We start from the raw sequence: 23,296 nt of genomic DNA, 5'->3' as shown, positions 1-23,296 counted from the left end.
CAGCTAGTGGCATCTGAGCAGGATGAGAAACGCCATGCAGTTGGATGGGTGTGTTCCAAGTTAGTGATTTCTGTTTCGCTTAACCGTTCTCTTCTCCCGCCTTTTTCCACTTTTTTTCCTCTCTTGTTCAGTTCCCCTCTTTACCTCCTCCTTCTTTCCGTTCTTCCTCCATGCAATAAATACCTTGCCTTGGGCAGTAAGGTCAGAAACTGTCAATTACTGCTCTATTGGAAAAAAAAGTTGGGGGGTCACTATGAAATAGTCCCAACTTACACGTCTCTTTCTCACTCTCACTCTCTCTCTCTCTCTCTCTCTCTCTCTCTCTCTTTCTTGCTTTCCAAAGCTTTCCAACAGAACTCTAAAACTATGAAGAAACCACAATGACAGAGATAGCAGAAATGAAAGTGACTAAAACAGGAAGTAAGCAATACAAATAAAAAGTTTTTCAAAGCTGATTGTACCGCAATGGTGATGGATTCTTTATACTGATTGGTTAGGCAATGTTGATTAATCTTCTACAACAGCAGCTCTGACAAAAGTGCTGCAAAGGAAGAAAACTGGTTTACTTGAGGACACTACAGTGTCTATAGTAAAGAGGTTTTAGTACAATTCATAAATCCTGATTTCCCAGTAACAATGCAAACTCGTTTTCTATTCGTTATAAAAAAGTGTAAAAAGAGAGAGCGGAGAGGGGACAATAGAGTGGTTGTAATGAAGTGACAACAAGAACTTTCACTGACAATCCACAACATTAAATGTGTCCATAAATGAATAAAAAATATGTGCCATTCTTTAATTAATAGAAAAATTAACTATTTGCAAATTGCAAAAATATTTGCAAAAACTATTTAATGTGTGCATTAAAACACTTACATAATTTTGGAGAATATAGAAAAAATATAGTAGAGTACGCAAACTTTCCAGAGAAAAGTGTTTCAGGCAAACCAGCCTGAAAAAAATTGATAAATTTTCCAAAGAGAACATTTCTATTCTCTTACTCAAGGGCATAATTAATCATCATACCAGAAAGCAGGATGATGACTAACGCAATCACTCAAGGAGACTGGTTATGAATTTGATCAACAGGGGGCAGTGTAAAAGTCTCCAATTACCATACAGGGGAAAGCCCTGCTTTTTCCCAAAGGATATTGTGACTCATGATCACACGATTTCTGCCCCCATTACAGCAATTCTGCCACATGGTAGCATTTTGGGGGAAGATGGAAGTCAGTTAATGCAGCTCAGTGTCTGAAATGGCCTTGAGCTACGACTGTGATGCAAAGGCACACACTTCAGATTTGAATCAGTCCTAGCATAAAAATACAATGATTTGTTCACTTATCACATAGTAGAGTCTCTGTCTGTTTGTGGCTGAAAAGATGGCATTATAAAGTGCAGAACATCACCCTGAGCATGCACATGCACAACAGATTATGATGGTACAGAACTTCAAAGCACTTATCTGTTTGCATTTCTGCATCATGTAATTTAATTTAATTTAATTTAATTTAATTTAATTTAATGCTTATAATGCTACAAGGAGTGGGCCTTACAATTTTTCATAATCATCTATGTGTAATTAAAATGACTAGATATGGAGTAACTGAATTAGGCATTTGTAGCAAATAACATGTACAGCTCAGTGCAAAAGTTAGTACAACCTCAAACAGAAAAAAAATATATATCATTTAAACTTAGAACAACTTACAAGCAGTAGCTGCCACTAATGGGCCCATGTGAAAGGCCCTTAACCCTCAATTGCTCAGCTGTATAAATGAGATAAATGTAAGTCACTCTGGAAAAGGGCATCTGCCAAATGCCGTGAAAGTAAAAGACATTATTTCGATTTAGAATGTATATTCCAAACTGGGTTAATGCTTACAAATAGATTTTCTTTTCTTTCATTTTGTAGCTCCTTATAAATGTGTCTCTTTTGAAATCCAGAAATCAGGTGAGATGCCAATATTTTTTTATCTAGAGGATTAACAATTTACTCATTTACAGCCCTTTTAGGATCTGAGAACTTGCAAGTTAATACGACTAATAAAAACTAAATAAAAGATTTTGATATTTGGTGGGAAAAAAATGGTCTAATATATTAGAATGCATTTATAGAATTGTCTATGGTAGTAATATAAGTGAAAAAAAAGGTAAAATCATGGATTAAAATCATGGATTAAAAATATGATCAGCATTTTAGGTGTAACACCATTCAAATTCCTTATATCTGCTAGACCATTACAGCATGTCAGCTTTGCTTGGATAAAAGATAAAGAGAGGATTCTTTGCATTTTAGTTCCATCCCACAGCTTGTTTAGACTTGAGCTGAGGGAAAAGTGGTCTGCTGTCTTGTTTGAAGAATTGCAGCCTGGAGTTAGGATAGCCAGGAGGCCTACGTGATATCAAACCATATAGTACTGAGTAAAAAGTGCTGACAGAAGATCTAAAACGGACGAATACGCACTAAAAATGCTGTATAGTAATCCAATTTTTACAAATATACTAAGATAATTTCAAAAGCAGGGGGGCACGGTGGCTTAGTAGTTAGCACGTTCGCCTCACACCTCCAGGGTCGGGGTTCGATTCCCGCCTCCTCCTTGTGTGTGTGGAGTTTGCATGTTCTCCCCGTGCCTCGGGGGTTTCCTCCGGGTACTCCGGTTTCCTCCCCCAGTCCAAAGACATGCATGGTAGGTTGATTGGCATCTCTGGAAAATTGTCCGTAGTGTGTGATTGCGTGAGTGAATGAGAGTGTGTGTGTGCCCTGCGATGGGTTGGCACTCCGTCCAGGGTGTATCCTGCCTTGATGCCCAATGACGCCTGAGATACGCTCCCCGTGACCCAAGGTAGTTCGGATAAGCGGTAGAAGATGAATGAATGAATGAATAAATTTCAAAAGCAAGTGAAAATAACTTCATGATGAAATGCATCAAATTCCTTGAAAAATAAGCATGGAATAAAACATGGAAAATGGGATGTTATGGAAAATTATTAATGACAGAATGCTGTGGTATGGCCTGGCACAAAGCAGAGTTACTCTCACATAATGCTCAAATTATATTGTATTACAACATTTATTGTACACTGCCATTTATCTTGCAGTTGGACCTACTGCCAGATCTGCTGTTATAGAAGATACATCATCAGCTTCTGTGTAATCAGAATCATCATCCAAAATATAACAGTTCTGATCACAGGGAAGTAATTTCTGGGTGGAAATGTACTGTGCATGTGTTATAGCAGGGCCTGGAAGCTTGTAACAAGATTATGAAAATAAACGGAAGTGCATGAAGGATGAGAAAAAGCTGCTAGTCTACAGAGGTGCAAAGTAATAGTTACACATGATAAAAGATGAAGGTGAAACTCCAAATGCCCAAAGAACTGGAACAGACCCCCACTCCTCACACACTAAACCAAAGGTACATGTGACGGCTTGAATCATCTCAGACTGGAATGTTTTACAGAACATGTTCTTCCCTCTCTTGCTAACTGACACTGCCATAAAAACGCAGATTTATGGCAGGTACAGCATTAGTTTCAACAAACACAGGTGTCTAATTATAATTTTAACCAACAGGGCACCTACTGTTGTGGTGTGTTATTTTCTATGCAAATTATGGATTGAGCTCCAAGAGCTCAATTATTCATGAAATAAACGATCTTGATCCTGCTTTGACAGATAACGTCATACTGAAAGAGAGCTGAATGTCAGAAGCACACCCGTACTACTGAAATTGTAAAACAAAGCCAGAATAGCCCAAAGGCTTTGCAACAGGGAAGCTGGATCATCACACTTCCCCAATGTCTCACATGAAATCTAGGACACGGCATAACGGCACTTTCCATGGCACGCAGAATAAAGGAGAAATGGGTGGAGGAGGTGGTGATGGTGGTGGCTGTGTTTAACTGCAGAGTAAACTACTGGCTGATCCATGTTTCTTTGTAAGCATTGTACATCATTAACAATCTATCCTTGAATGGCCCTAAATCTGCTTTTCATTTAACACCCACGTCAAACTTTAGAAGGTTGTGACTAAATAGTTTTATGGTTTAAGGAAATGTCTCCATCTTGTGTTCACCAAGGAAGAGTGAACGTGAAGCAAGAATAAAATAACATCTGCACAACTATGTCCAAGTTCAACATCAATTATAGAGCAGTCAGATGAACAACCATGCTGGGCCTTATGGAAAATAAAGTCATTTCATTAGTGCAACACAGACAGAGGAACAGGGTGTATTTTTAGATTTTATGGTTTTGGTCCATACGCATCCATAACAGTTGAGGGGACTTTTCCAATGTGGACTTTTCCCACTTCATTTTTGGAAGGCAGAACTTTCCTACAGACCAGATTTAACCTCAGCCAGTTCTTTCTCAACATGAAACTATATACAGTTCCCAGATATATATAACTTGTCAAGTCCAGACTAACACGTTCACTTCGCTATGTTTACTCTTGTTTAATTAATGGGCAATACATTATAGTTGCTAACAACTATATTTTAAGATTTAAATAGAATTTTCTTGGCATTTTTATATAAAGATATGTAATGGTGAGGACGTGTTCCCATGTACATAAGTGCAGCTCTATATTTATGGAATTTAGCAGACACCCTTATCCAAAGTGACTTACATTTTATTTCAATTTATACAACTAAGCAATTGAGAGTCAAGAGCCTTGGTCAGGGACCCAACAGTTCCAGCTTGGTGGACGTGGGATTCGAACTCATAACCTTCTAATCAGTAATCAGTATTCTAATAAAAAAAGAAATTAAGAAATGAAGAAAGAAAGTATGTATGTAAAGATCACATCTAGAATCCGAACATAAAGCCACATGTAAACTGAAAAGGGGATTACATTAAAACAGCAACAATTGATTAAAAAATTGTAAAACAACAGATAAGATCATTTTCCTTTGTTCTTGTAGTGAACAAATGACTGGGAGAGCAAACAAACACATAAATGACGTAAGGATGCAGTTACAGAGTTAAAATTTCAGCACAACTTAAATTACAACAAACAAATAAAAGTATTTCTTTTCTTTCAAGTATGAAACTAGTTGCACATGTTTCTTTGTATGTGTTAAATTAGTTCCAGAGTATAAATCACAGAACAATAAATCTTCATGTCAGGGTCTATTTAAGCGCAGGAAAGCAATGAACCAAAAGCGCAACACACAGCAGAAATGCGCTGTGCGTCCCAACAACAGACCAGGAATTAAGGGGGAGTCACACAACGGGTTAATATACTGAGCCCCTCCTATCCGTCTCACTAAAACACAAGGCTACGTCCCGACAGTATACTACTAAACCGCACACTATGTCAACATTGTACGCCACAGTCGTTTTGGGACGTAGCCAGCCGGTCTTTACGCTCCCCAAACTCTCCGCACGCTTCACTCACCTGCGCAGCACATGCGGCTGTACAGATGTGGTCCGACTTCCCCGCAACTCATCTCGTGAATGTACGCGGCACGTCCGTAAATCACGTCCAGGCTGAACGTAGTGAAGCAGGGTGCCAGCGCCGCAACAGCCGCCATGTCCTCAGCAGCGGCCATGTCCAGTATGAAAAACTCCCTCTCTCTAACGCGCTCTCTCTCTTTCTCTCTCTCTCTCTCTCTCTCTCTCTCTCAGTACGCTGTACTCGCCTCCGCAGCAGTTCAGCTCGCTCGCTTAGAGCTGTGTTTTCGTCTCCGAGGACACATCAGGCGGCAAAAGGAAAGCCCGGCCCATCGAGGTGTGTGCTGTGGAGCCCAGAGCGCAGAGCTGAGAGTTTAGGCGAGTTGCGCGCTCCAGGACTTGTAGTACTATTTGAAATGTGACTCCCCAGGACACCCCCGTTAAATCTACCACAGTTACAATCAGGCATGATGGTTTTTTTTATTAAAAAACAAAACAAAAAAAAAAAACAATAAAAAGTTCATGTTTTTATTACATTTTAATAAGCAGACCTAAGTTGGCTGTTCCGATACTCGATTCTGAGACATATGAGATCATATGTACATGGACCTGGAGAAACACCCAGCTTAAATAAACATTATTTATTACCATGCACAGGAGTCTAGAAAAGTTTCTCTTATAGTTTAAAGTTTCTCTTATTCTATAGTTTTTCTAATGAAAAACTATAGAATTATTTTTTAAAAATGATAATGTATTAGAATGAGTACATTAATATAAACCTTTCATTTAAATTGCAGTTTTAAGTACGGTCAGAGCTGCTGACCGTATTTTGATTTCACTTTGAAAAAATGTATTTCATGATTTCAAAAAATTTTTGTGTGTTTAAATTTGGTTGTGGGTGTTTTTGGATATGAATCCTTTATTTGATTTCATATGAATGAAATTCTAAATTGTGAGCAATTCAGGAGCCACACCTCACACCACAGCCATAAACTTTTGCATTGAATTCTGAAATTTCTTTCACATTCACAAAGTTGCTGCCTAATTGTTAAAATCCTGTTTTTATTAGTCAGTCACTAGGGCTTTTTTTTTTTTTTTTAATACGTTGTAGTTGATTCAATATTTGGTTAGAAAAGCAAACAAAGGCAGAATAAGCTTATGTGAGCTACTAGTGAAAGAGCTACCTAAGGATCTAGAGATAAGTTGTGAAATTGCTATATCAAAATGAACATTTCCAGCTGTAGCTGAAATGTCAACTTGTTTTTTTTCTTCATTTTTTGTTTTTGCTAAGCTGTAGAAAGTGTATCATTATTACAGTCTAGTCTACTATTAAGTCAACTCGGTACTCAGTCTTGTCTGTCTTGTCAATGGAAACAAAAACATGCCAAACCATGTGAAAAGAAAAGTGTCTGATAAGGGTTAGATGAGGAGATTAATTAAAAACAAAAAACTTATTAATCAATCCTCGCCATCGAACCATGATCACAACTTCTGTTTGTTCTCAGCATCGTTTTAACTTAAATCAAAAATTTCTGAAATTGTCTTACGGGTTCAAGATTAAATTGTATTCTGTACAAAACTACAGTACAGCATGATTTTGGGAAGTGAGAGAAAACTGAAAACCCAGAGAAAACTCGCCCGGACACGGAGAAAACATGCAATAAGGTTACCCGAGTTTAGGATCAAACCAAAAACTGTAAGTCTGAATGCTGAATGTAAAATTCTGTAGCATATTTTGCAGAAAGTCTCTTCAGGGTGAGCAAATATATTTGAAAGCATTCATTAGATTTTCTATACTCTTCACTACAACGCATTAAAGAGTACCCTTTTTTAAAAATTTATGAAAGTTTAAAAAAGTTATGTGGAACTTGTGAGTCAGACAAACCGCACGATCGTTTAAAACGGGGGGAATCAACAAAATCTACGCATGCAGGAACTCTGAGTCACACCAGACCACAGCACATGTGGAGCGCTGGATTTGATTAAGAGTTTCTGTAACCCAGATTATGGGCTAGTATGAGAGCTGTGTGTTCGATCGACCTAAAGCTACTACACAATATTGGAAAATTTAGCGACAAATAATTCATTTGTTTTAATTGTGACTTGCTTATGCGGATTGTTTGGGTTATAAAGGCATAAAAGATATTTTCCTACTGATTGAGAATGACTGATACTTATATGGGAGAAAAACTGCTGTGAGGAAGGACACAGCATATCCATGTATTTGTACTTGTGAAATTGGTGATGCTTGGTATAATAGCATTCGTGGGAAGAGTCTAATAAAGAATCGGTTTAGATAAATGTCATAAAACCCTAACAGAGTGGGCATGCTAACAAAAAAATGGGAGTATCTCTCACACGGCTACGTCTGAACAATGAGATGACATATCAAAAAGGCCAAAGATAAAAGACTCCACCCATGTTCATCTTGCCAGTTCACCTATACACATATTTATAAATGGATTTATAACATCCTGCTTGAATGCGCATGCCAAGTTCAACATTCTGAAAAGATTATTTTCCATATTCACGTACTCCTGTTAAACAGTAACATTCAGGACGTCTTATAATGTTTGTCCAGCAATCACTAGAGAACATAACAAAAAGCTTGACATGCCTCCCACTGTAAAGAGGTTCGACCTTCTTGGAAGTCAACAATGTTATGGCGGTATCCAGGATACACACACGGTCCGTTCAAAGACTTAAATAAACCACGTCTGAGCTCCGGTGTTCTGAATACGGGTATGTTCCTTATTTAAATCAGCTCTGAGCAAATCTCAAAATAACCACCTGACATATAAGCATGGATGACTATCAGCTAGATGCTTATAAAACTGCACACTGTTCTCCATACACCAATAACTACACTGGTGGAATGGTATGTTCCTAACACCAGGATACATAGCATGAAACAAGGAGAGCTAAATTTAGCATCATCACCTGTTGTATTTAACACTTTCCCCTACAAATCAAATGTTACGGTGCACACTATTACTACAGGCATTACTACATGAAATAACAATGTACACCTAAAAATTTCTGTCATTCTTTTCAGTAAAATACCTTTATTCAAATTACTCGGTTTGATTGAAGCCAAACTGTCATGACATCCTTTAATCGAGATCAACCGCTAACAGCTGGCCTAATATTAACTTAGTTAATTATAGCTAGCTCCTTCCAACACCAATTCTAATCCTTAGCTAGCATTTATTTCGCTTACTACTCAGAAATGTTACAGTCTTTAATAAACCCATTTTATTGTGTGTTTCTTTTCTTACGTTTTGTCTTTCAAATGTATTCAGAAGGTATATAAAGCAATAAAATAGATCAAACAGCAGGATAACTTAAGAAATTCAAACATAATGATTCTGAAATCATGTTTCGTGCATTGTTTGGACATATTGGACTTATTGAAACGTCGTGCACAATGAGACACTCGTCCGGTGGGCATGACAAAGACTTTGTGTTTGATATCTCAAAAAAGATCAGCTTTCTTGTTTCTAAGGCCCGTGTTACTGACCATTATTAAATGCTGGTTAAACAAGATATTCAGGTTTATCTCTGAGAGTGGGCTCACAGGAACAGGCAAATGTAGGTAAGCATACACAAAGTGTAGTGACAGCAGATAATTTACTAGACAAACTACCTGGAAAAGACACACCCAAATACTCAGCCTCACCTGCTCACAGTGAGACATGAGGAAATAATGTTCAAAAATGTTCAACAGTGCATTGAGAAAGAGGTTAACGAAACCAACATTTTAGCGATGTCTCCAAGCTCGTGTTGCAAGAGTATAACAAATAGAACATATATATTTTTTTAATCCTCTGTATGATATTCATAGCCAAAATGAAGGTACACCTGTGTACATCGTAGCGCTATTGTAATCCAACACCTGTGTTTAGGGTGTGGCTTCTAACTGCTTATTAAAAAGGGACCAAGGCCCTCGCAGCCTACAGATGTTTCAACTGAAAAGTAACTGCAGCATTCAAAGTCTTTAAAAGTTCACCTTAACTATGTGCAGAGTCGTGAAAGTCTACAAAAGAACAACAGGTGGATCCTCTGTACGCCTCGGACAATTAACATTGCTTACATTCTTTCAGGTGTCTTTATGACGTGCTTCTGAAAATAGCACAAAACTTTAAGCTCGTGTATAGACAGGGATTTAAAATCGTTAACTTGAGTCTTTGTTCTTTTCTGCAGAGACATTCATTAATTCATTATTATGTAGGCTTTGAGCAGCAGCTGAATACAACAGTTAGGATACGCCTCTAAAAACGTCATCTGGTAGCGCTCAGCATTTATGGGGTTAAGTGTTGCAGTACGGCATGCCAGGAAAAGTCGTGTGAGAGAGCGAGAGAGAGAGAGAGTGGGAGAGAGAGAGAGAGAGAGAGGAAGAGAGTGAGAGAGAGAGAGGGGTGGTCACTCATGGGGAGAAGAAGCATACAAGACGAGAACTTCACCAGAGACGTCAGAAGAACTGCTTGCAGCTGTTCTTTACCATACTGAATTTTTTCGAAAGTTTTTCTAAAATAGCAGACTTACCTTCTTCGAGTTGCCTCTTCCGCTGCCTCCAATTCCAGACGACTATCAGCGTGACTATATGACCCAAAACCACGAGGGTTGGGAACACGTTTCCAGGGGGGCTCACCGGCATTGGGCTTGGGACCGAGTGTCTGCCGGTGAGCACTTACACGCAGCAGAACGAGGCTTGAGGTGAAAGGTGAAGGAGACCAGAGGGAAGGGGGTGGGCAGAGTGGGGTGTGGTGCTCTAGCTGGACTTTAAACGCCGCAAGCACGACGCATCTATACTGGATACACAAGCCGAGAGCTCCTGTGCTGCCCCCTCCTTTTTTCGATCTCTCTCTCTCTCTCTCTCTCTCTCTCTCCCTCTCCGTGACTCAGTCCTCTGGTAAAAATGGCTTAACTTCCTCCCCTCCCTCTTTCCCTCCCTCACTTTCTCTCTATTCAGTCCATCCGTAAACTTTCTCCTTACAATATGTCTGTCTTTGTTCTCTTCACATTTTTGTCTTTTGTAACTTTCCTGTCACTATTACACAACAGGTCTTATCTATATTCCATGCCACCGGCTTATTTTATCCATGCAACAAAGATCGCCGTCCTTCTACAGACTCTAAAAGGTTTGAGTTAATAATACATGAGAGGTCTTTTTCACTATCTCATCAACCACGTGCCAGCAAAGCAAATAATCACAAGCGACTGCTTGACCTCGAGAACAAAACAAAACATTGAGTTTAACTTAAGGATATTTGCCCTTACAACAAGGCGAGTTTTTCACTTTGCAGGAATCACACTGTGTATTCGTGTCATTTAACACAGCTTCATTTCTGTACTTCATCTCTTTTATTCTCATTCATTATGTAATGACTATATTTACTCAGCTCAGTTAATTCCTACCTTATGCCAAAACCCCAAAAACACATGTGCCCTGACTTCCCAGAAGCCTTAAAGACCTGGGCATTTAGTTACCTTCTGTCCAAGGGGTAGAGTTTACAGCTGCTTTTCAAGGATATCGTGTTACGCTTCAGAGAAATGGAAAAAAAATTCTAAAAGCTGTGTGCAACTATTAAACCCAGTATGAACCAGGATAGTGAACTGCGGTGCTACTTTGTTATTACTCTTTATCTGAGTGGACAGAACGCCCTTGACATTTTCATCACTCACTTGGCACCATGTCACAAACTTGCCTGCATTCACACACAAACACACCTCTGCAATACAAACATCAGGAAAAAAACTGCTTTCCAAGTAAGCCTAATAGACACAGAGCGGTGTTTCTTCCGCATGCATTTGGCACACGCATAATGTTCTGTTGTGCATCAACACTTGGTATGAGCCTGAAATTGACACTGCTGCAGACAGCAGGAAGAAACCCAATCCCGATGCGGTTCAGTCAGACACCAGCGTTGCCTTGGGGAGGAAAGACTGCGGCGTCACTGTCACACTGAGACGAATAAAGCTTCCACAAATAGATGACATATTACACTTGATTCATTTTTGGCATGAAAGAGACTACAGTAGGGTTTAAATACAGAAAGGAATGTAGAAGTCAGGTATGTAGATATGCAGCCTACCTGAGACACTGTCATAAAAACACATGCATAAGCACACACGCACGCACACACACACACACACACACACAAACACAAAATGACCTACCAGGTATTATCTTCATTTGAAAGTTATTGAAATTTATTGCAATATTACAGGATTACAGAAAAGGAAAAACGACAGGACTGGACAATACACAGAGTGGGGTAAAGAGAAAACAGCAAGGTGACCTTATATGATCTGATCCATACTGGCAGTATGACAAGGCACTATTAAGCCTGAGCTTTCAGCCATTATTGTGCTATACTTGAGGTCTGACTTGCAAGTTAGTGATGGAAAGAACTAAAGTGGCGTCCTCTAGAGGCTATTTTGTCAGCTCACGCTCTCCTACAGATGGGGTGGGGTTAGTTTCATCTTCCTGAATTTGCAAGAGATAAACTGTAATTGTGGTGTACACCATGAACCAAATGACACAAGAAAGATCACAGAAATCATCATCATATTTCAGTGTTATATAAAACTGTACCTTTAATATCACTCTTCCATATTCTGATAAACTGGTTACTAAAGTTTTAAGAAAATCCTGCCAAAAGACACATAACCTCAGAAAAACAAAGTCATTTCACATTACACTAAATTAATAGCCTAAATAAATATGTCACAAAATATCTGTCACCACATAGCTGGTAAAGGCTTAAACATATAACACTAAACAGAATGAGGGTCGGCATTTATGTCAGCACCCAGTTCTTTCCTTCCTTTACCACACGGTCTAACCAAAAGCATCATTGACTACCTACCATTTAGACGTGGACGACAACAGCAACAGCAGAGGTTCATAGCTGTACCCAGCAGCCTTGTGATCCCTTTCAGCCGAAACACAGACTCTCGCTAACAATTTAGCACATCTGACCTCAAGACATGTGTGATGATCAGACCAATGAGGCATACAGTAGGCAAAGTATTAAAAAGTTGAGGAAAAAAAAGAAAATGCTGGAAGGAAATTGGGAGGGAGAAGGAAAACGGGGGCTGAAGTTCTATTCATCCACATGGCTCCACATGGTTTTCCACTGTGGAAAAGTGCTTCCCTTGTGGTTGTTGCTAATTGAGACAGGGGGATACAGAATGGTTTCCAGCATTCATTTAACTGCAAAACAGTCGGAAATGCATTTATTTTCTTTCAATTTTAAACATTTTAGAAAACATTTCATAGGAAAAACCGAGAACTTTGACAAAGGTATGATTGTGTGTGCCTTTCAAGCAGCAGTGGGCAGGGCTAAACTTGCCAGAAGCTCTATTATATGCTCCACTGAGGGTGATAAATCGGGACAGACTAGGCTGCATGTCCCACCCCAACCCTCAAAGCATCCCTCCATCTTTCAATGAAACAATGGGGTAGTGGGAAGGGGTAGTAGTTCCAGGGGTATTGGATCCAACACACCCACCACTTCACCCACCCCATCATCCCTTAGGATACATACGTATAGCTCTCAGAGTCTGCAGGATATGAGAAATATGTTAAGACTCATCTTAATGCTTGGTTCCTTAGGGCCTGGGAATTCTACGTTAGGCCAAACATTTCCCAAGCATATTGTCTAAGTCAAAATCAAATGCGAATTCCAGATTCATTATTCGAACCACTTTTGGACAGCTTCCTATATACAACCGGGATGTAATTACAAAAACTAAATGATAGAATGCGCTGTGTTTACTTGAGCCCAGACATTTTTACACAGTACACATGGATGTATTTATACTATTTATAGTCAGTGAGTGCTTTATGAAAAAACTACACTGACGGTCGACTAAATTCTTTTAAAAAAATGATCCCCTCTATCCATGAAATGTACTGTAATACTATAGCAAATCAGATGCCATGCACAGTATTCCTGTTAATCAAGCGACATAACAGCAGGTTATATAAACACTGCTGAAACCTTTTCATGGAGAATGAGCCCTCTTTCTAAACATTTGAGTCCATTGCACGTATGCAGCTTGAATAGAGATCTCAAATTGTGCCTACCTTGGCCCTGTTGGATCAAATCCTCCATGAAGAATCTACCATCATCAAATTCCATGTCAGCTAGCCTAACGTTCAAACCACAAAAAAACCACAAAATAACTCAAACACACTGAGAAAAGAACTGAGAGCTTGTCGTGTCTTTCGTCTTTCTGACTGTAGCTTTTATTTCCTGCAGGCAGGACTGCTATAGTTGGGAATAGTCATTATTGGCAAAATCAAGGGTGGTAACGTCTAAATGTGATCTTCAGGACTACTGGAGTGAGTCAATTTCTGCCTGTTAGAGTGAGAGAGAGAGAGAGAAGGGAAACAAGGAAGGGAAAAACTAAATGCAAGCTAATTGGACTCAGATCTCCCGCTTCTACTTCGTCATTTATCGGCTTGGGAATGGAAAGTTGGGAAAGTTCTGGCGCGGCACATAATGAGGCGTTTCAAGCAGTCTACCCACATCACTGAGTCATTATGGCCACATGATGAATCAAACTCCAGGGCTGTCAAAAGCATCACCTTAGTTTCTTTCTTTCTGTTCTAAAGATTGCAGATGATTTCTTCAGGTTTTAATGAAATTTATCACCAGCAGGTGGCAACGTAAGAACATATAGATCATAAAACCACGCATGGGAGAATTTTGTCACTGCCAGATTCTGTAAACAGTCTGCTGAATGTTTTCTGTCCAACAGTTTTCCCATAGCTGTAAAATTAGCATTACCGCTGTAGCCAATGGGTTCTCAGTGGGTGCTTATAACTGAGTGCTTCAGAGCTGAATCCCTTACAGTTGAAACAAAATCTAGGAAACTCAGATCTAGGAAGCTGACTGAAAACTTTTAAATTACATGTAATACCGTGGAGATGCTTTTTTTGCATGTTAAGCTTCAAGCACAGAGTAGATTTGTCTATCAAGTTCTGATCCAGTTGATAATGAAGGACTTTCTCTTTCACTTCCTCTCATTAGTAAATCAGTCTGTCTATCTCTCTCTAATGCTTTCTGGATAAGTAAATAATAAATTAACAGAGACCACAGCAGCGGCAAGAGCAACAGCAGCTCCCTTTGTAAATATTTGCGGCATATACATTCCTGTATAAACCAGATGGGCCAGAATGCTAACGAGAGAAGCCAATGCTTCTTCCACCCATTTTCCTCCCAATACTACACTACAGAGGCAGGTCAGTACTTCCTTTGGAATAAACACTTCATGAGTGGCTTTGGTGGATTAGTCTAGTTTGAGTTCATTTTCAGCTATATATATATGCAGGAACACTATACCAGATTAAAAATATTCTTTTACATTTTTTACCTGCTATTTTATAAAACATCTATTTGATTCTGTTTCTTTCATTGTATGTACACCTGGGCAAGGTGATACAATCGAAATTCCTAGCCTTCTGATTGGACAGGAGGCACCAAGTGATGTTATGTTCAACATAACCTGCACCGGAACATTTTAGCTGTAACATCAGTTGCCATAGTGACCTCCGTAGCTGAAAAGATCAGCAAGAAATATGCAAGAAAATGGATAAGCCAGAGTTTACCTTAAGTTGGCTTGCTAACCCTGCCATCTTTTCAGTGTGTTTATATTCTTTGTGCAGAAGATGGTGCCATTTCTTTTGGAGGAAATGATGTGTGTACATAGATATTGCCATCTCCCTCATAAAGCCTTTGGCATGTCAAGTATCCCATGGTAGAGATCACATTACTGTAGGTGTGCTATCAGGATAAAATGGTTACTGAAAATGAATTAGTGTATGAACTGAGGATGGTTTACAATTTCAGTCACAAAAACACAAATTTGAATGAAAACCAACCAAATCCACCTGCAAGTCTAAAAGCATCGCCATTCCCATTGTCATTGTTTTTTAGCCAAGAGGAAAACAACAACAATGCAGCTGATATCACGTCTACCAATGCGCCAGTGGAAAACTGACTCAGATTCCAACTTTAAAAAATCCCATTAAAACAGTCATCTTCTTGTCATTGTTTTTATTTCCTATTTTTCTTTTATGTTTAGCAGTTGGCAGTTAAAATTCAATTCAACAATGGATTAAAGGAAAACCTTCCACCATGTCAATTTCCTTTGGTAAGCACTGCTCTCTTGGGTGCTCTCACAGCATGAATCAATGCAAATGTATTCTTTGTACTTTTCAGGCAAATAAGCAATTATACAGGAGGCAAACTGGAAAAGGAGTGAAGAACTGAGCTGGGAAAAAAATGAATGAACAATCAGTGAGGATAAAAAGTAGAGCCTCAACAGCAGACATTCAAAATCTTTATAAGTAAAAGATGAGAATGTACATTAATGTTGATTTCACATGTTTATGTTTTTTGTACAGAAGTTGGCACAAAGTAATGTCATCCTTATTCATTACGTACCAATAACAGTATATTTTAGTAATGTGGCACATATCAGCTTTAGAGTAACATCAGACTCCATGCACTACTGGCATCTGGTCTATTCTAAGCACCAAAACTGCAAGTCCACAAGTAGCATAACAGAATGGAAGACATGCCTCCACCAAACATTACCCACAGTATAGTTTAGAAAACAGCCTCATATACTATTATTAAATTCTCTGTACGATAAGGGAAACCGGAGACTTCAAGATATGTCCCATGATCTGGGAGTCAGTTCTCTTAGTAAGGCCTTGTCCTTTTCAAAACTTCACTTCACTTTCAAAAGTACATCCTGATCTGTAATAAGAGCCTGTAAATAATATTTTATACATAATCTCATAATAATTTATACATCATGATTACATTTGTTTTTCAGCTGAGCTTTTATTTTCCAAATCAGCTTACAACTTAGACTTGATAAAGTCAAGCAGTTGAGAGTTAAGGGTCTTGTTTAAGCATTGGTTATTCAAACCAATAACCTTTGGTTCAGTAGATTAAAAACCACTGAGACAGCATTTCCCTACCATGTCAGACCAAACAAACAAAGCGTAAGTCTGTTGCATTACAGACATGATGAATGGACAAAGATTTTCACAACTACTGTAAATTTACCATAAAAATGTAGCGTTTTCAGGTTCATATGCATTTGCAGGTTTTTTCTTTCTTCCAGTAGATCAGACTAAAGGACTAGTATGCAATGCAGAAGGAAGACTCAACAAGTATTAGCAAGACCCATAGTTTAGGTTATTTAAAGGGAACAGTGTGATTTAATTGTGCACAATTAAGTGTAATTAGCAATCAGTTGGCTGGCTGTGAAATTGGAGCTCAGCTGGATTTGAAGTTGATGTGATGAAGCTGTGGGCTGAGAATCAAGGACTAAGGGAGGTGCTGTTCACAACTTGCGATGAAGCTGTGGACTGAGGGAGGTGTTGTAGGCCTGGGTGTGGCACAACAGGACATATTTTACATTAGCCTTTGAATTTAAGACATTTAACTAAGGCAAACGGCACAACGACACTTGAAATTGAACAAATAAAATGGCCAAATTTGTTGATCTTGTTAGATTTGATATCTGAGATTGGATCAGACCTGCTCTTAGCATTTCAAATTAAAAAACAACATGTGTGTGTGTGTGTGTGTGTGTGTGTGTGTGTGTGTGTGTGTGTGTGTGTGTGTGTGTGTGTGTGTGTGTGTGTGTGTAATGGCTAAAAGCAAGGCATAAATCAGTCATCTTAAATTTTCCTACAATAACTCAAACTAGAACAGGTGCTGCAGCATTTCCAAAAGCAGTTACAGACATACATATGAGAGCAATAAAACAATTACAAAAATCTAAATGACTGAATGACAAGAAGTCGACTGAATGACATCCCATCAAGTAGAACAGAATCGATCCAAGAAACAGAAGCAGTCCAGGGAACAAGCACAAGCTTTGAAATCAGAGACTGCTTGGTATTGCTTAGGTCACTGTTTAAATATATAACAAACAAAATGTTTTAGACACACCCTAAGTCACTAGCACTAAGTCATGTGGCCTTGTGACCAAGTACTTCTAATTTTTAGAGTACCAAAGGCCTAATTTCATAAAGTAGAGATAAAAAAAGCAGAGCAACAGAAAGACTTGTTCTTTAAAAAGAGCTAGCAGATCAAGGCACCAAAAATATGTCATCATCTGTAATAAATAAATAGTCTTTTGAAAAATGAATGGAGAAGATGGCTCACATGTCTGAGTGGCGTTAATGTTACATTTCACCCTTGTATAAAATGCAGTGACAAGTTTAAGTACTAAAATCATGATCAACTACTGGACAAATGTGCCCTCACTTCATGGACTCGTTGTAGCATTTATGCTAACATTAAAGCTTAGTGGCTGCAGAAACATGCTACTGAAATACTTGTTTTAATACACTGCCAACCTTTTTGACTACAGTGGCATTATTTTTGTGATAAAACAATTCTTCTTATTAAGCTACTGTATACTAGCCACTAGTCACTGAACTAGACTTATATTTATCTTTATTGACATTCTTAATTCACACTGCCTCAAAGCCTTTAGCATTAGCTCTGCTAGCAATACACAATACTTCACAATGTGCAAGTATGCTAAATTATATCATTAACCCTTATTCAACAATAGGAGATTATGGACATTAAGAGTGCACAAGCGTTCTCGAAACAACTTAATAATCATAATACTCAAGACAGTGAGAGCAATGCCGGTGTGTTAATGGAAATAACAGCACTTTAGTTTCCATGATGGAATACAGACAATGACACCTCTGTTTCCTAGCATCACTCACACATAAACCTGCTGTTAAAATGTGTGCTGTTCTAAAGGTCAGCATGGTAAAAACTACAACACTTATTTGTTTAAAAAAAAAAAAAGAACAGAAAACTGGCAAAGGCTAATGGAAGTATGAGTGTACCATGTATATTGCTTTTGGACATTGTAGATCAATGCTTAGTCAGCTTATCCTTTAAAATGTTGTCACACTGAAATAATCCGAATATTGCCATTATTTTCTTACTTTGACAAATAAAAAATAGCCAATTAAATCAACAAATCAGATTCCCTGAAATGTTTCTTGACCTTAATGTAATTTGTTATAAGTTCACTTTGTATCTTTTGATTAATAAAATAATAAAATCTAAAATTAATGAGATTACTATTCATGATGTAATATATTGCGAAAATATTATATACCTATTTCACTTTATTTTTCAATGATTGACATCATATCATTGATATATGACTGCAATTCCTTTCTTCCTCTTCTTCTTCTTCTTCTTCTTCTTATTATTATTATTATTATTATTATTATTATTACGTTGCATCTTCCTTTTATGTTGCATTTAAGCGCAAATACAAATTTTGCTTTTTCAGTCTCTTTTTTTAACCTTATCTTTAAAACCTGAACTTTCATGTTAACTCTAAACATGACCCTTAGACTGTAGATGGGGCAAACTGGTACAAACTGGTTTCACTTCATTTCACCAATAAAATTACTGTAGGGCCTCCGGGTATCTAACTGCATTCCAGAGGCACTGTTATGTCCTTTCAGCTTAGTGCTGACAAATTTAAGACATGAAGGTTGACAGAACACTTGAGACTTTAAGCTACATCTCCCCCAAGGTATTTAACACACAAACAGACAATAATCTTAAAGTCTTAATGTTTTGTGCACAAGTTAAACAACCCATTTATCCAATGGGCCTTGCTAGCTTTTAGAGACCAGCATCAACCACGTATCTGTGGCATACTGGATCTTTCATGTTAGTCAAATATCAAGTACTACATATTGCATTAGGTTTGGGTTTAGTATGAAATTCGCCTTTTGAAATGCCATATATACAGTTGACAAAAATAGCTGGAGTCAGAGCTGTCTTAAGGGCTACTGCAGTTCACCTTGCAGGCTGCAGTGGGCTTGAAAATGTTTAAAATTTCTAATTGCCCCTTTAAATCTTATGGCAGATACAAACCCATACAGGGTCCACTCATGCATTCCTCTGTTGCATCCATGGTGTTGACCATTAACCAAGTCTCTGATTCTGGTATGTCAGAAAAGGATTCGTGAAAATCAGACACTCTGAAGAGACTCTCACACACTTCCACAAAGACACAGTCTGCCTCTTTTTCTTTTTATCAAAGCCTCTATTGTCTGATAAACAGCAAGTTAACTGAATATTTTTTTAATTCATTTTTCTTCTCATTCTTTTTATTATTATTATTATTATTATTATTATTATTATTATTATTATTAGTAGTAGTAGTAGTAGTAGTAGTAGTAGTAGTAGTAGTAGAAGTATTAGTAATAATAGTATTAGTAGTTGTTCTGCAAGTTATATACTCTCTTTATCCTCTGAAATATGCAGAAACAGAATACATTTAAAAAAAACTATTTTTTAATTTAATAATAAATCACCATAAATAAAGTTGATTTGTACTTTAGCAGCATCCCATGATTCTGCAGTCTGGACAGACCCAGACACAAGATACAGACAGACAGACAGACAGACAGACAGACAGACAGACAGACAGACAGATAGGTATTAGGTATTTAATCATTTGAATGGGGAAAAAACATAACTAATTTCACTGATCAGTGTTTCTGTGTTTTAACAGGGTCTTTATCAATTACATTAACTACGCATGAATAAATTATAAACACTTAAACAGCAACAGTTATCATTTATTTCTAGCTATGGTCTTCTATTAGATATTTTTTGCAGTGCACAGGCTCAAGGCACAACTGCAGAGGAGCAATTAGTCAAAAGTGGAGATGAACCCAATTAGAGCTTGATAAGAATACAAATGTAATAACGGGAACAGGAACATCTCCATGGCAACATATCACAAAGGAATTGCAAGGATGCAGGAAACACATTTAGTGAGCAATAAGGTTAGGGCTGACTCACAGATGCTACACTTTAAAAAGCTACACAGAGTGACTCAGCTTTTCTGCTCCCAGGTGGGTGTGGTCAGTAATGACCGTGCTTGGCTGCAGTAGGATCGCTGGACACAGCAGGGACAAAGTAATCCTACTGTACTGTACAGCTCTTTTGGCTAGATCCTAAATATCATTGTAATGATTAAATATAACTTCTTAAATAAACATTTAGAAAGAGGAAATCTTCAATGATTCTTTTAATAGTTTCATAGGGTTCCAAGCATTGAACCGGTTGAACTCGATTTAACTATTTAATGAATTTAAATTTTTTTCATTTTATAAAAGATTACATATCACAGGATTAAGTTTGTTTCCTATTAACAAATATTAACTGCCTGCCTTTTTTTTTCTTTCTTTCTTTTTTTTTCCTTTTATAGTGTGGTCACAACTCTTTGCATTAAATAATGCTTCTTAATTGCACCCCAACTCTGAACTCTGATGCATTTCTGAGGACCACACACTGTAAAAGTTTATAGGTTTTTAAAGATTTACAGCAATCCGTTGTCTTGACGACTTGTGAGTAGAAACAAAGCTTATCTTCATGCTGAGTTTACTCACATTTTTAAGGTAGCGGTTTCTAGCAAGTTTAGCAAGTTTAGCAAGATAAAGTGCTAATACATGCATGTAAATGGAAACTTATCTTGTGCATAATCTAACTAATTAAAATTATAATTAAAATAAAAAACTAAGTGTTTATCCTTTGCTCACAAACTAAAGTTGGCAACAGGCTTATATTGATAATCCGGTAGTAAATGACAAAATCTATAGGATATTTTGATACCATGCACACACACACACAGAAGTGTAATTTTTTAAAGAAATAGAGAATTCCATTAACATTAAAAGAGCAGTCTATGTGAATAAACCCATTTACACATGGACACAATCACAATACAACCATTTTTAGCAAACAGTAAAAATGATCAAGCAAAAGTCATAGCATTCATTCATCAAATAAGGAATCCTTTGTCTCTTCTGTGTATCATCTTTGGCTGTCAGTGCTGGCATGATTTAGCTGGAAGAAGCTCTTTGTTTTCTAAATTCTTTGGATACACAACCCACATCCTGTCATCCGTTGCAGGAATCTGGTCCGCTATGACTTCCTTCAAAAGGGAATTTTTACTTCTGATGAGCCCCAACAATCTAGTTAAAGCTGATCTTGCATTTTAATATAACTATTAGATATATGTTAGATTCTCGAATCTGACTGATTTCAGTTTTCATGAAAGTATTAAAGCAAATCAAGTTTTATGTTAATGAATGTGCTCATTCTAATAATTTACTGTTTATACAACGTAACACAGTAACTTATATGGGACATTTAAAAGCTGTTTAATTGTTGATATAAAAAGGTTTTCTGTGAGGAAATGTTTATTTAGCATTTTTGGAAGGAGTCTCCAGTGTCAGCTCTTGTATCAGGGGAAGCTAGACCTTAAAAGTTTTCAGGATGGAGGGTTTTACATTAAAGAGAGTTAAAAAAAAAAGACTTCTGAGGGAACCACTGTTGTAGCTGCTATGATGCAATCGAGAACAGGAAACTGTAACTAACGATGGATTAAACGCTGTTCTGCAATAAGTAAAAAATAATATACAAACATTCGAAAGTTGTTGTGTTATAAGCTAGGCATACAGATATGGATGTGCTTCAACAGGCATCTCAAATTGTATTAATGCCTGGTTTGTAAAAAAAAAATTAAACGTTTCAAGCATCAGAGGATTATCTAATCCTAATTTCTTAAACATTTGTTCACATACATGAGTGAGGTACAGGGTATACAGTAGAACATGTAAATACTGGGATGGGATCAGATCTCAGGGTTTTATACAAATTAACGGTCACCTTAACTAACTGTAAACCATAAACAAATAAAACTGACAGTAAACAAGTTAAAGTATGCATACATACATACAGTATAGTAAGACAGTAAGCATACATATTACTCATAAACCCCCCTGTTTTCTAGTTCTGTTCTATGATCTCACCTCAAACATCTCAGGAATATGTGAAATGTGCATAAAAACCCTAAGTGGAAAAAGAGTAGGCTGGAAATTAATCAACGGTCAATATGAAACGTGTCTGCTAACTAGATAAAGTGCATTGAGGTACCGTTAAACCGCTGAAAATGTACGAAATGGTCAAGATACACATTTGCTAACAACGTAAAATCAACAACAGATTACTTTAACTTCATGCAGATAAATGCAGCTCTAGTTTGCATGAATGTAAAAGGTTGTAATGGATAGTCAGATTTTTTTCCTTCTGTAGTCAAAGCTTCTAGACGTTTCCCAGGATGCAAAGCTTCTTCAGCTGCCCAGCCTCATGAGGTTTCCTCCCTGTTATTATGTTCCATCACACTGCACCGTCTGGCAGAGCCAGGACCAGGACTACGTGTAAAGCTCTATAATTTAACTACTGACAGGCCTCAGTGGAACTTAGAGAGAAGAAATAAACCAAGCAGGATGAAAATCAAATGCTTCAGGCTGTTGGAACTTATGATGAGAAACTGTGCACAGTTGCAGAAGAGGAGCATTGGCATAATTAATATAAATATTGTGGATTTAGTATTTTAGAGTTATAGCGGTTTTGCCATCCAGAAAGTACAATTTGTGCTTTTTTTATATAAATGACTCATTTGTGTGTAAAGGTTTTATTAGCAGTTTCCTTTACTGGCTCTGAAACACATTCATTTATGAACAAAAAACACACATTGTGGAATAACTGTTTGCCAAACTGAACCATAGCCAAGAGAAACAATGAAAAATAAAACATAGTGTACAGATTGGTGTACACTATACAACATGAACAATATCAGACGAAAGCAAGGGGCATGGGTGTCTAAGGAAACCGAATTCAAAAGAGGTCCCTGAAGGGCAATTTGCACATTTGTGTGGGGCTCTGTGTTTAACCTATCGGTCAGAAGATCGTGAAATTTTACCCCATCAATGACACAGAGCTACTGTTGATCCAGACA

At 37.7% G+C, this 23,296-nt stretch overlaps 1 protein-coding gene across 14 annotated transcripts in view; it reads right to left on the bottom strand.

Moving 5' to 3' along the window:
- Positions 1-23,296, bottom strand: part of pleca (plectin a) — a 107,975-nt gene that overhangs the window by 38,949 nt on the left and 45,730 nt on the right. For 2 of the 14 annotated variants that reach the window (XM_060897496.1, XM_060897497.1), the window contains exon 1: positions 12,268-12,322. The exons of 6 other annotated variants lie outside the window; for them this stretch is intronic. In XM_060897496.1, the coding sequence (XP_060753479.1) occupies positions 12,268-12,307 (40 nt within the window). In that variant the 5' untranslated portion in view covers positions 12,308-12,322. Of the gene's footprint in view, positions 1-5,399; positions 5,846-9,940; positions 10,269-12,267; positions 12,323-23,296 lie in introns of those variants that run through there. 6 more of the 14 variants (XM_060897492.1, XM_060897495.1, XM_060897487.1 and 3 more) reach the window with 4 other exon arrangements.

This window comes from Tachysurus vachellii, chromosome 21 (genome assembly GCF_030014155.1).
Source record: "Tachysurus vachellii isolate PV-2020 chromosome 21, HZAU_Pvac_v1, whole genome shotgun sequence".
Taxonomy (NCBI): Eukaryota; Metazoa; Chordata; class Actinopteri; order Siluriformes; family Bagridae; genus Tachysurus; species Tachysurus vachellii.
The sequence above is the reverse complement of the archived record's forward strand: the minus strand, read 5'-3'. Positions and strand labels throughout refer to the sequence as shown.